Source organism: Diabrotica virgifera, chromosome 3, assembly GCF_917563875.1.
Source record: "Diabrotica virgifera virgifera chromosome 3, PGI_DIABVI_V3a".
Classification (NCBI taxonomy): domain Eukaryota; kingdom Metazoa; phylum Arthropoda; class Insecta; order Coleoptera; family Chrysomelidae; genus Diabrotica; species Diabrotica virgifera.
In genome coordinates this window covers 230,730,766-230,745,223 of record NC_065445.1, presented here as the reverse complement: position 1 = coordinate 230,745,223, position 14,458 = coordinate 230,730,766, and the positions used below count along the sequence as shown (strand labels likewise).

At 34.3% G+C, this 14,458-nt stretch overlaps 2 protein-coding genes across 2 annotated transcripts in view; one reads left to right on the top strand and one right to left on the bottom strand.

Annotated features, from left to right (window-relative positions):
- Nucleotides 1-14,204, bottom strand: part of LOC126881584 (uncharacterized) — a 56,491-nt gene extending 42,287 nt beyond the window's left edge. The window contains exons 1-4 of the mRNA XM_050645930.1: nt 14,020-14,204; nt 7,260-7,510; nt 2,962-3,104; nt 2,674-2,901 (exon numbers count right to left, since the gene is read on the bottom strand). Coding sequence (XP_050501887.1) covers nt 2,674-2,901; nt 2,962-3,104; nt 7,260-7,510; nt 14,020-14,110 — 713 coding nt within the window. The 5' untranslated portion in view covers nt 14,111-14,204. The remainder of the gene's footprint in view (nt 1-2,673; nt 2,902-2,961; nt 3,105-7,259; nt 7,511-14,019) is intronic.
- A 61-nt stretch (nt 14,205-14,265) lies between these two features.
- Nucleotides 14,266-14,458, top strand: part of LOC126881583 (ankyrin repeat domain-containing protein 50) — a 162,287-nt gene continuing 162,094 nt past the window's right edge. The window contains exon 1 of the mRNA XM_050645929.1: nt 14,266-14,396. The gene's annotated coding sequence lies outside the window, so the exon portion shown is untranslated. The remainder of the gene's footprint in view (nt 14,397-14,458) is intronic.

Here is a 14,458-nt window from a genome sequence, read left to right as displayed (position 1 = left end):
GTTCTGAATCGGCTCTCACCCCCTCTTCACACAGAAAAAAAAATTTTAATCGGTGTAACTTTTCCACACACATACATACATATCCACAAACATTTTTCCCTTTTTAAATAAAAATTGAGTCATATTTCTGAGCACGGTTACTTTTGAATGGTATAACCGATTTTCAAAATTAGACATGCGTTGGAAAGGTAATGATCAGTACTATCAGAAGCCGAAAAGATCGGACTTAAATTTTCAAAAATTTTGGGAGTTTTGGGGACGAGAACGAAAAACAGACCATAAATAGAAAGGGTCGTAAAATCCACAGCCTTGGACCAAAATGGATAATTGACATATGGATGGGTGAGTCTTTTCCTGAACTTTAAGATGGGAGTTGGCCCAATTTTCAATTCAGTCAGATTTAGAAAATCGAAAGTTTCAAAAAAAATACAATACAATACAAAAAGTTTATTTTGCCAAAAAAACAGAATATTACAATATACAACAGAGAATATACAAAACTTTTTAGACAAAAAAGGATCTTCTCACGATTATAAAACCGATTACAAAAAGTCCACCACAAAGGTAGACCTTTGCGAAAAGACCCCAATGAGAAGTAATATTTAATATAAGACAAAAGAAAAAATTAATAAACTAAACCAAAACTGAACTGTGTTGAAGGAGAAGGGCATTAACAAATCAAATACGATAATATTTATAATATAACTTCTAGACCCAACGAAAAAGTGCCAAGGACAAGAAGCCGGACAGTGTGCAGATTCTCGACAGCTGGATCGATGGTAGAAAAATAGTTGTTAATAATTTAATTTAGTTAAGTTGTTCTTGTAATAACATGTTTCTTATATACTTTCTAAATTTAACCAGAGACAAGTTTTTTGTTCTTTTTGACAGCCCGTTCCACATTTTGACAGCTAGATAAGAAAATGATTTTTGGAAAGCCGCAGTTCTGTGACGCGGAAGAAGAAATGTTCCAGTGTTCCGTGTAGTATGTATTCTAGACAAATCTGAAAATTTTTCATTTAAATATGGAGGTTTCCCAGTCTTAACAATTTTGTATATAAAATTATACATATGTTGCCTCCTTCGATAAACCATTTTGAGGATGTTATGTTGATTAAGGTAAGGTGTTATATGGCGATTATACGGAATTCTATATGAAAATCTTACACAACTATTTTGGATTTTTTGGATTGACTTTTTAAGTAACCAAGATATAGAGTCGCCATAAACAACGTCACCATAATCAAACAGGGACAAGACAAGAGTATTGCAAAGATAATATTTTTGTTTAGATGTTAAGTATTTTTTTATTTTATATAAATTTTTTAATCTGAGATATCCTGCAGTTAACTTTTTCTTTACATGTTTTTGGAAAGAAAGTTCATTATCAAAGATAATACCCAAATTTTTTGCATGTTTTACAATGGGGATTGGATTGTTATTAATGTTAATTTGTAATGTATTTTCGATAAGCTCTCTGGCATTTTTATTTTTATTTATAATTATTATTTGCGATTTTCTGCATACGAAGATATACATTTAAGGTCCGCATTTAATTTATTTTGAGTGTCTATTATAGTGTGTCTATTTATAGGTATTTTTAACTGGGAGTCATCAGCAAACTGCTTAAATTTGCAGAATTTAATGCAGTTTTTCATGTCAGCAACATAAATGGAAAATAACAGAGGTGAAATTACCGAACCTTGTGGGACGCCATTTTTAACTAATTTAAATTCTGACTTATCAACACTTGAGTCTTTATTAACAAGAACACAACTAAATCTATTCGTCAGTAGGTTTTGCATGAGATTGACTGCACTGTTGGAAAAGCCAAAGTAATGAAGTTTGGCCAACAGCATCTCGTGACCAATAGTATCAAATGCTTTACTAAAATCCAAAAGTGTCATGCAAGTACTATTTTGTTTTTCTTCATTTTCTCTGATGTCATTCAAAATGCTGACAAGTGTTGTAGTGCTACTAAAATTTTTCCGGAAACCCGACTGGCAATCAGGTATTATTTTGTTAATTTCAACAAATGACTCAATTTGATTATATAAGTGCTTTTCAAAAATTTTAGATAAGACAGGAAGTATACTTATTGGTCTCAGATCTTTCAGCTCCTTTGGTTCAGGTATTTTAGGTAATGGTTTAATTATAGCTTTTTTCCAGACAGATGGATAGAATGAATTCAAAATACACGAATTAATTATATTCAATAATGCATCTGCACAAAAAGGGTAGCATAATTTTATATCTTTTATTGTTAACCCATCATCACCAGCTGCATTAGACGATATTTTGGAGACGATTTTATTTAAATTTTCCCTGTCCAATAGTGTAAAATTAAACTCGTCAGTATTGTCTGTAAGCCTGTTGCTTTTATAAAATTCTATCAAATCTGTAGAAACTGTGTTGTTTTTGTTATCGATTTCTGAAAAAAAGTTGTGTATATTTGTCGCATTGTTAAGATTATCTGGTATATAGAAAAGATCTGTGTGTGTATACACACGAAAATATATACACACGAAAAAATTTCGTGTGTGTATATAATGTCGCGTGTAGGGGGTTGTGCGCCACTGGCGAGAACTACCGTTCTCTGGTAATGCGTAGCATATTGTTCTATCTTAATGGTAATAACTTTCTTCAAATATTTTTTTAATATAGGTACAGTACCTTCTACGATGTGGAGAATGTCTACGACTATGGCAATATCCAACTGGTCCAGGAGTTGAGTCCGTACAACGATCACACTGAACAAACAAACGTGGAGGTGAATTTTGTGTCATAAAGCAACAACCACGTCTTGGTGGTGATAAAGTACGGACAGTAATTCTTGGACACCTTCCACCCATCCTGAGAATTGAACAAGGTGTTTCTGCTAAATTACTCGTCTTATGATACCTGTAATAGATATAGAAACGTATATATTACATGGGTAGTCATAAGAAATATCGTATTTACTCGTGTATGGCTTTCTTTTTCATGCCGTTTCTGTTTAAATAGTTTGCTACCTCTCTTGGAAGAGGAAACTCACAGCAATTGTGCCTATCTTCACTAATATCTGGTGGACAACTACAAGATTTAGTTTTCTCTAAAACACCTTGCTAAAACAGTTTGGTATCTAATAATATAGATCAATATTTTGTTGAATATAATGCATCAGAGGATAGGTTTAGCAGATGAACAACACGGTTTCGTACTGGAAGATTGTGTACAGATGCAATATTCGAGATAAAGTAATTTACTGAGAAATCACTAGAGTATAATAGACCAACATTTACATGTCTGATTGACTTGAAGAAAACATTTAACGGAGTAAGACTCAAAGATGTAATCCATCTTATGTATAATATAGAAATAGAAGTCACACTAGATATCATAATAACCATTGAAAACATCTACCAAGACAAAATAATGGAAGTCAGAATAGATGGCCAACTTACAGAACCTATAGACATAGGGCAGCGGAATAAGACGGAGACTCATTGAGTTCTGTGCTCTTCAATTTAATCATGGATGAAATAATCAAAAACGACAACAAACGAAGATGATACAAAATGGGAAACAAATAAGTAAAATTACGCAGACGACGCAATTTTGATAGCCCAAGATGAAGGTAGTCTGCAATGATTAGTACACAAAGGACCCCGCACAAACCTTATGAAAAATAGGTCCCAGTGGATTTAGTTCATACTTTGGGAAAATACTCTTTGAAGCATCCTGATAAAAAGTTCTCATGGGCTCAACTCAATCGTATGAAGGATTTTCAAGATATAGAGGCCCAAACTCGGAAAATTATAAGATTTACGGGATATTCCAATTCCGTGAGTTACTGGTTATTTGGCAACATGTAGAAGTTTGGATCAAGGAAACGTACTAGTAGTCGATGATTTTTTCCTGGCTATCAACCATATATACCTTGACCTTCAACGGACGTCATCTTCTAGAGTTTCGAGGGTTTTCGGCATTCAATTGATATAAACAGATTACTCATGGGTTTTTAGGATCGCTAAACACGAATATGCCATCAGAATTGCCCTCCGGATGACGTGGTGGCCAGGGCCTCTGCAAGGGACGCCATCTTCTAGAGTTTCGATGGTTTTCGGCATTTAATTGATGCAAATGAATTACTGGAGGGTTTTTTGAGGTCGCTATACGCGAATATGCCACCAGAACCAACTCCCGGAGCACCTGATTTCCAAGGTCAATGAAAGGGGCTCCTGGAGTTTCGAGGGTCTTTGGTACTACATTAATGCAAACAGATTAGTTATAGGTTTTTGGGGTTGCTGAACACGAATACGTGATCAGCACAGACACAGGAGCACCTGGTGCCTAAGACAGGTTATCTTCTGGAGTTTCGGAGTAATCAAATTGATTACTCTTAGGTTTTTGGGGTTGCTGAACATGCATACATTATCAGACCCGATCCATGAATCACATTGTGCCTACGGCACAATGTGATCACGTATTCGTGTTCAACAACCCCAAAAACCTATAATTAATCCGTTTGCATCAATGTAGTACCAAAGACCCTCGAAACTTCAGGAGCCCCTTTCATTGACCTTGGAAACCAGGTGCTCCGGGAGTCGGTTCTGGTGGCATATTCGTGTTTAGCGACCTCAAAAAACCCTCCAGTAATTCATGTGCATCAATTAAATGCCGAAAATCATCAAAACTCTAGAAGATGACGTCTGTTTAAGGTCAAGGTCAAAGTAAAGGTCACCATTGGATAGCCAGGAAAAAATCCTAGGCTACTAGTACTTTTCCTTGATCCAAACTTCTACATGTTGCCAAATAACCAATAACTCACGGAATTGGAATACCCCGTAAATCTTATAATTTTCCGAGTTTGGGCCTTTATATCTTGAAAATCCTTCATACGATCGAGTTGAGCCCATGAGAACTTTTTATCAGGATGCTTCAAAGAGTATTTTCCCAAAGTATGAACGAAATCCACGGGGACCTATTTTCCATAAGGTTTGTGCGGTGTCCTTTAACATAAAAACCAAAAAATTCAATATGACAATTCCATCTCAGAAAACTAAAACAATAGTAATCAGTAAAGAACCAATCAGATGTAAAATAAAAATTTATGGTATCAGTATTGAAAAAGTAATGGAAATAAAATACCTTGGAATTGCATTGTCAACATAAGGAGACCTAACCTCAGGGGTGGGCAAAAGCCGGCCCGCGGGCTGGATCCGGCCCTTTTGCTTACTTTATTCGGCCCGTTGCCCTGCCAATTTTTTTAAGAGCATAGTCGCAATGCTTTTTAAATGCATTCATTTTTTTTTCGAATCCTGAGAAAACTAATAAGTACCTATTTCTGAAAAATTTAACCGCTGAATAAAGATATTAAATTATTGTCTAGGGCCGAAAGACCCTGAAAACTTCTATGTTTATTTTAATAAGTCACAAGTGTGAAAAAAAGAGAAAATTTAATGTGTTTTTTAATTTAAAATATCTCATTCAAAAGAAACTGTTTGTTTTTTCTAAGGGATTTTCGACCCTCGGTAATAATGTAATCTTTCATTCTGCGTTTAAATTTTTCAAAAATATTTCTTAGTTTTCTCAGGATTCGAAAAAAAGTAATGCATTTAAAAAGCATTGGCCCGAAATTTTGCGCCTCTCTTAGCTTCATCTCTTTTATGCGATTTTGTTGAAAACAACAGTATTAGTATTCGTAGTGTTCAATGAAATGAATCTCTATCTTCTGATTTTCTTAAAAGAATCTATGTTTAACACGGTCCAGGCGCGAATATTTTTCGGCCAGGGTATTTCTCGTCTACCAGGACCCTTTTCTGTCGATTTTACCCTTCATAATCAGCTGCTGCCATAACTTACAACAACGTACTTATAATTTCTAAGTATTATTTCTCACCATTTCGTTCGTAATATGATCGGTCCATGGTATTTTCAAAATTCTCCTAAAAAGCCACATCTCAAAAGCTTCCAGGTTTCTCATTAAGTCAGCAGTAACAATCCAATAAACGAGAATAGAGTGGACATACCATTTTTATTATTATCCCGGTTTTTTATAGGGTTCACTGCCTTCCGGTTCCCAGTTTCCAGCTTCGTTCGTCCGTCGTTGCGTTCGCCAGGGTGAAGGTTCCTTTTTGACATTACCCTCTGAATGCCACAGAGCTAGGATTGTTTCGGCCCTCCTCTCTTCATTCCCTTGGCGTCAATTTTAAAATTTGTTTTGGCAGCCTGTCGTCGTCCATTCTTGATACATGACCATACCAGATCAGTTGCCTCCTTTGAATTTCGTCGATGATGGTTGACTTGACATAACGTTTTACCATTCGATGTCAGATTTGCAGATTGAATCTTGGGTTACTCAGAAATTTCCTTATCTTCATAAAGGCTGCTCTTGAATTTCTGAATTTCATTTTTTATCTGGATCCTTGTTATGGCTTAATATAATGGACCACATTAAAAATTTCGTAATTTTACTGGGAACAAATGGTTCGCATGTACACCCACACCTAACTATGACAATTTATTATTAGTATTATCTATTATTAATAGTCAAATGTCTTTGTCCAAATTCTTTAAAATGATACTTATAGTATTGTTGTCAAAAAAATTTCTTGGGCAGAGAAAAACATCCACCAAAACATTAGCGTGTGCGCAGCGTACATACTGGTTATGGTATAGGTCTCCGGCCCGGGAGAAATTTTGAAAATTTCATTTTGGCCCGCGCTTGAAAGTATTTGCCCACCCCTGGCCTAACCTGGACAAAGAAGTGAGAATCAAGTACAAAAAGCAAATATAATGGCAGGATGCTTTAAAAACACTATATGGCGAAACCGACATATTAACATTGAGATGAAGTCAAGAATTTATAAAGCCAGTGTACGACCAATAATGACATATACATCAGAAACAAGACCCGATACAGCCACAACACAAAGACTACTGGAAACAGCAGAGATGAGAGTAATGAGAAAAATTACAGGAAATACGCTGAGAGATCGAAAGAGGAGTGAATGCATTAGAAGATAATGTAACGTACTGTGTATAATAAACGAATGGACACTAAATGAAAAAAGAATGGAATAACCACATAAGCAGAATGGCAGAGACACGTGTGGTCAAAATAGCGAGAGATAAATCACCAATCGGCAGAATAAGTATCGGCCGACCGCGCAAAACATGGAGTGACAACCTTCCATAGAGGTATCAAGCCGCCAATGAACAAGCAGAATTGCTTATAAATAGAAAGATAAAGAAGAATATTTTGTTAATTTAGTTACTTTTGCTTCTGCTGAAATCTCAATATCATTCGGCTTGTGGCTATTCACTGAAGGCACTGTCTTGATTTTTATTTGTTTCTCATCGTCCGTGCATGTACAACTGGGTAAAGATACTGCTTTATGGGGCCTGCATTCGGGGTTGGATGTAAAGTTTTCTAGGTCATTCAGGACCAAGCCATGGCATCTCTCGCAAAATAAATCCCCTTGAAAAAACCTCGCTGAGCTGGTACTCAAGATATTACCGCAATTACCTAGATAAGAAATATGTCACTAAAAATTTGGAGAAATTATTAAATAAATGTCACAAGTCTGTCTTTATCAGTAACGGATCTACGGGGAGGGAAAGTGGCGAAATTTACCCACTAGCAAGGTTCACTTTTCAAACACGTCTGAAATTTTATTTTCCATTTTAATGGCACTTTTTGCATTTATGTACATGTTCGCTATAGCGTTGATGTATGCATTACTTAGACCTGCCTTCGTCAATATTTCAAATAATCTTTACTCGATACTATACTACAGTGGTGCACTCAGAATTATCCTCTAGGGGGGGTTGGCTTGGGCGGGGTTCGGACAAAAAATCCCCACAAATTATCTCTGGACAAAAATTCCCAGACAAAAAATCCCCGGAAAAATAATCCCCACACACTTTTTTCGACAAAATTTCTCCATAAAAAATCCCCATGAAATATTTGCTACCGAATAGTTCTCTAAAAAAAAATACCAAGTTTTTTGTAAAAGGTATATATTAAAATACCCTAAATAAGGGTCACAATACAAAACGTTTTCGGATTAAGGAATCCATCATCAGTGTTTAAAAGCCAAAATTTGCATGCCTGAGCCACCAAAATGTATAGGGTAAAAACCCTTTAAATGTAAATCATAAAGTTATTTTACATATTTATCTAAAATTCATCGGATGTTATAGATAAACTTTGATGTTACCCAGGGCAACACAGGACTCTTGAGAGTGTTGCCCTGGGTAACATCCAGGTTTATCTATAACATCCGATGAATTTTATAAAAATATGTAAAATAACTTTATGATTTACTATTAAGATTAAAAAGGGTTCAAGGCAGGTTTTGTTTATATTCGATTCAGAGTTGGACTACCATCTCCATATAGCAACTATTTCAGCATCCTTATGCATCATCAGTGAAGTTTATGCAGTCACAACTCTGAAGGGAATACAAACATTCTGCCTCTTTTAAGGCAAACCATTGCGATGCACAGTGGCGGCTCGTGATTTTTACAATAGGGGAGGCTATACCTAACTGTAAAATATCTAGACAAATTTGCACTAGCAAAAAAATGCGCCAAAAAATGTAATTTAAGGCTCCATTTTTTGACCATTTTTCATAATATCATCCTAATTCATAATTTAATGATATCATATCATTTTAAAAATAGTTAGTCTAATTGTAAAAGTTTAATACCAAAGTTTGTGTCGTTTATTTGTTAACAATTCCATCTATTTGTAAATAGATACCTATGCATATCAAAATAAATACAGATTTGAAGTTTTGCAGTCCATACATAATGAAGCTTCAATTTTTTTAAGATACTCAACTGAATTTTTTTAATTCTAAACGCGGTCTACTGCGAATTCAAAAACACGATAAATTACCGATATTTTGCTTTGAGTTAGAGATATCGGAAAAAGTTATTTGAGCAAGTTGTTCCAAATATTGTTATAACTCCACATACCAAATTTCATAACAAAATTCGTACTTTTAGATTTTTCATTATTTTTAGTCAGGACCCTAAAATTCGTTGTCCCGAGACGCACGCAACCACGCAACGGAGCCAAAAAGCTACTCTGCCTCCCTTGGTATATCTCCGGGCAGCGTGTGATGGCGCCGGAGATGCCACTGTTAGGAGACCGGGTCTCCTTAAACGCCTGCTGCGCTGCACGGAGCATTAGCAACGGAGACTGCTGGGATTCTCGGCTCCGTCCATGCATCTCGGGATAACCCAGGGTCTTGCTACAATAATATTTAATAAAACTGAGACGCGATCATGCGTTCTAATGCTAATGCTCCGTGCGTATGGATATTTAGTGATAATATGGAATTTACACGTTGTATAATAGTGAGAGTGCTTATTGTTTTCGCGATTCATGATAAACAAAACAGTGTAGAATGTGTAAAAAATTTATGGGGAGGCTGAGCCTCCCTTGCCTCCTCTGACGAGCCGCCACTGGCGATGCAATGAACCCACCTTTTGAGACGCAATACAGCGACATCTCTCGTATTACGAGGAAAACAACGAAAAGCCCCAGATACAAAGTTTACTACTTTTTAAACAATTAGAATAATTGAAATAAAAATATAATAAACAATATTTTAAATCTAAGACTTTTCGTATTGCGTCTCAAAAGGTGGGTTCATTGCATCGCGATGGTTTGCCTTAAAAGAGGCAGAATGTTTGTATTCCCTTCAGAGTTGTGACTGCATAAACTTCACTGATGATGCATAAGGATGCTGAAATAGTTGCTATATGGAGATGGTAGTCCAACTCTGAATCGAATATAAACAAAACCTGCCTTGAACCCTTTTTAATCTTTTTCATTTTACTCAGTTTTTGAGTATTTAGAAACTGTCTTTCGGTCCTTTTCCTAGACGAAGAGAAGGTAAATGCGTGGCCTAAGTGTCCTCTATTTGCTTTCTCCTATTTTCGTCGTCTCTACGTGATTATATATTGTAAAATCCGGAGATATGGGATGCAGCCAGAAAGCAGTTTATTAACGAACAGTCTTAGATTTAAAATATTGTTTATTATATTTTTATTTCAATTATTCTAATTGTTTAAAAAGTAGTAAACTTTGTATCTGGGGCTTTTCGTTGTTTATGATTTACATTTAAAGGGTTTTCACCCTTTTGGTGGCTCAGGCATGCAAATTTTGGCTTTTAAACACTGATGATGGATTCCTTAATCCGAAAACGTTTTGTATTGTGACCCTTATTTAGGGTATTTTAATATATACCTTTTACAAAAAACTTGGTATTTTTGTGAGTTATGGTATACAGCCAGCTACAGGAAGTTTATTTTCCTCGTGGAGTTCTCTAAAAGTTTTCCCGTGAACGCAATCGACTCAAATGTTATTCAGCCTCAGTGCATAAGAGTTATAGCAATGGCCATGAAACAGCTTTTCGGCACTACAATATTGATTAGTATGTAATTAAGATTAAGCATGAATTATTGTAATTTCGATTAACAAATTTCGAATTCCAATTACATGCCGAAAACTTCAAATTTTACATGACAAACGAGTGACAGTTTTCTCAAAAATCGTGGAAGATATGGGGAATGAGCTAAGTCTGTGGGAATAATGTAATTATTCGCTTAAATCTTTTGCTCATTCTGCCTTGAATAACTAATTTCAAAACATTGCCTATTATCTGTGTGCATCCACGAAAAATTTTTGAGTTATTAAGGATGTTTAGCTTTGTTATGAAAACGCAGAACACAGGTTTTTGACATAGCTTTTGAAAGCTTTTGAAGCAGGTTTCTGAAATTTCTAGCATCAAATGTAAGCAAGTTACGCTCAAAATAAAGTTGGTCTCTTTTGTTTTGGCAAAGATCACCCCCCTCAGGGCCCCCGTAAGAGGTACTGGCGCCTGCGTGCAAAAAAGGATTTTGGCGCCCCTTAAGGCATTTTGGATCATGTTTTTTATTTATTTTTTGAAAGGTAGGTAGGTGCTTGAAATAAACCAGAAAACTGAACTTTAGAATGTGAGTTTCACCCCTTCTCGGGGGTGAAAAAACATACGTTCAAAAAAGTCCGGAATAGGATAAAATGACTAATTTTAAATAACTTTTCTTCTATAAAGATTTTTTTCTGTCAGTACTTTTCAATAGTTTTCAAGTTATTTGCGAGTAAATTTATGTTCATTTTTCAACAAAAGAAAACAAGTTTTTAGACGGATTTTCGCAAATAACTCAAAAAGTAAGTATTATATCAAAAAAATATAGCTTATAAAAAAGTGAAAAAAAATGGTGTAAGTACCTATGTATGAAGTCTGCAGACCCAGTAGAAGCAGAGTTGTAGCTGATGAAAAGGGGGTTGTTATTCGTCATATTACAAAACAAATATTTCAACGTAAAATAACCAAAAAATCAAGCACTTATCAGGGAAAAATCATTACAACTTTTTTAAAGTGTTTAAAAGAAGCTATATTTTTTTAACATCAAAAGTAAGTAAGTTAAAAATAATGTTGGTCCTTTTCTTGGTAAAAAAAACATGAAAACACCCCCTAATTAGCCGTTTAGCTAATGAAAAACCGTCTAAAAACGGTTTTTTTTTTTAAATGAACATACTCACTCGCAGATAACTCGAAAAGAATTGACTTAGTGAAAATCTCTACACAACCAAAGTTGCTTAGAATTAGTCAGTTTATCCAATTCCGGACTTATTTTGAACGAATGTTTTGTCACCCCCGAGAATACCTCCAGGTGTATGACAAATTGTATGTCAATATAAGCGGTTCTTTAAAATTCACAACAAAAACCGTGAGTAAATGGACTATTATTAGTAGGCTAAAATATCAAAATGAAACAAACAGAATAAAAGCATAACAAAATAAATTAAAATGCCTGACTACCTGAGTTTACTAATAAAATTTCGTGTTTGTTTAAGCTGAATCCTATTTAATTTCTCAACTTTTATTTTAAAATTATTTTTTTTTTGTTTCTTTGCTTTTTTTGTAATTTTTGACGCCGGGTTTTGGCGCCCCTAAAGGATGGCGCCCGTGTGCATTGCACACTTTGCACATATGGTAGCGGGGGCCCTGCACCCCCTAATTAACAACTTAAATGAAATTAATCGTTACCGCTTCACAAATTATTTTAATTATGTTATGTTTATATCATCTGTAAGTTTCATCGATTCAAAGTGCTTATTTTGGAAAAATTTGGTTTTCAAGTAAGATTTTTAATTTTGGAAATAAAAGTTTTTTTTTCAAAATAAATTAAAAATTGTTAGAGATACAAAAATCTCAAACAACAAAAAAAGTCAGCATTGCCTTTCTGAATATCTTGTATTTTGTTGTTTTTCTGTAAGACAAAAATTGATTAAGATTTCGTGTTTCTAAATTTGCATACACTTGTGGTCAGTGACTCGTTCAAGCCCATTTTAACTACAGCCCTTTCAAAAATAAGGACGTTGAAACGATGAAACTTACAGATCACATTAAACAATACATACGCGAGTAAAGAAACTTGTGAAGTGGTAACGATTAAGTTCATTTGAGATAATAATTAGTAATTAGGAGGTGATTTTCCCGATTTTTTTACCAAAAAAAAAACGGGACTAACTTTATTTTGAGCATAACTTGTTTACTTTTGATGCTACAAATTTTTTTTATAAAACAAAAATTAAGCTTTTTTAAACAGTTTAAATAAGTTGTAATACGTTTTCCCCAAAAAGTGCTTTATTTTTTGGTTATTTCACGTTGAAGTATTCCATTTGGAATTTGACGAATATGAACCTATTTTTCATTACCTATAACTCTGCTTCTACTAGGCAATGAGACCTAATATATACACAATTTTTTTCAATTTTTTACAGGCTATATTTTTGCTAAGAATGTTTTTTTTTACTAAATACTTACTTTTTGAGTTGTTTGCGAAAAAAAAGTCTAAAAGCGTGTTTATTTTGTTGAAAAATGAACATATTCACTCGCAAATGACTCGAAAAGTACCTATTGACTTAATGAAAAAACTCTATAGAACAAAAGTTACTTAAAATTCGTCAGTTTATCCATTTCCGGAATTACTTTGTACGTATATTTTTTCACCCCCGAGAAGGGGTGAAACGCACCCCCAGGGCAAAAGCACACATCGGCACAGTATCACTTTTTTTTTCTTTGACTTGTTAGCTATGTGTATGGCAAATTTCATATCAATCCAAGCGGTTCTCTAAAATTTAGAGGTTTTGAAATACTTATTTTACCGTTAAAGAACGTACGTACTATGGTTACATGGACGCTACACCAGTGGAAACTAAACTCAAATCCGACACCTGAAAGGGTATAAGGAATGGGAGAAATAAAGAATGTCTTTTGGTTGGTGTTTCATTGGAAGTTACTTATTTACCCCCTAAATGTCTAATTCCGATACTGCTCTTTATAGGTATGATGGAAAATATTTTAAAATTCTAAATGCCATCTTTGAAAAAATCGTTTATGATTTAAGGCACATTTGAGAATAACAATTTCGATATTCTGGAAGTAAAAAAAAGAATAGGAAAAAGGGAAAATACATAATAATTTTAAATTACTGTTCAAATTATTTACGATATTACCTATAGCAGCGACATCTAGAATAAAATAGTTAAACTTATGTAGTTTCAAATACAGGATACGACACTTGGCAATATTTTCAAACATTATTTGAGATTTAGTCATTGTTAGACAATTTAATAACACACGAAAATAATAATAATAAAAACATTGTACTTTTAAATAATTCAGACACAGATTCAGATATCGCCCTGCAGCGAAGCCATGAAAAACAATAATAATTATTCATCTATTTCATAGCTATTTATTGTTGACTACTGCCCTCTGTCAGCTAAAACAGAAATCTCAGCTGCCTTCTAACGCCATATTTTATCCCGAATAAATAAACATTTAGCAAAAAGTGAAAGGTTGTGAAAGTATTGATTTATTTATTGTTACGTTAGTTAGTTAATTAGGCAATTAAGAGAAAAACCTTTCACTGAATTGTTTAAAGTTAGGATGATATTAAGCAACTTACAACATCGGAAACAACATTTATGCCATACTTTGGTCATTACAATTTGATCTTCTGCTTTAAGAACTCCATAGCCACAACGAGCACAAGTCATTTCTTCATAAAAAAGACTATGTCAGGAAGTTTAACAAATGTTATTGTTTTTGTACTTCAAATTTGGATACCAGAAACTGACATAAGTTGAAAATCCCGCCGTGAACGTCAAATTATTCTTAAAAGCGACATCTTCTGGTGAACTTGGTGAATACACATTGACAGTGAATTTTGTCATAACCATGAAATAATAAAACAATCTGAACTAAAAGTGCTCGTTTTCCTCAAAATACTGTGATTTATTGGTGTTTTTTGTGTTTCAAGTGACCTATATAAATGTTATTTAGGTAAGTTTGATACAGAATATCACATTTTATTTTATAAAATTGTCTTGGTGTGGGTGTTGTGG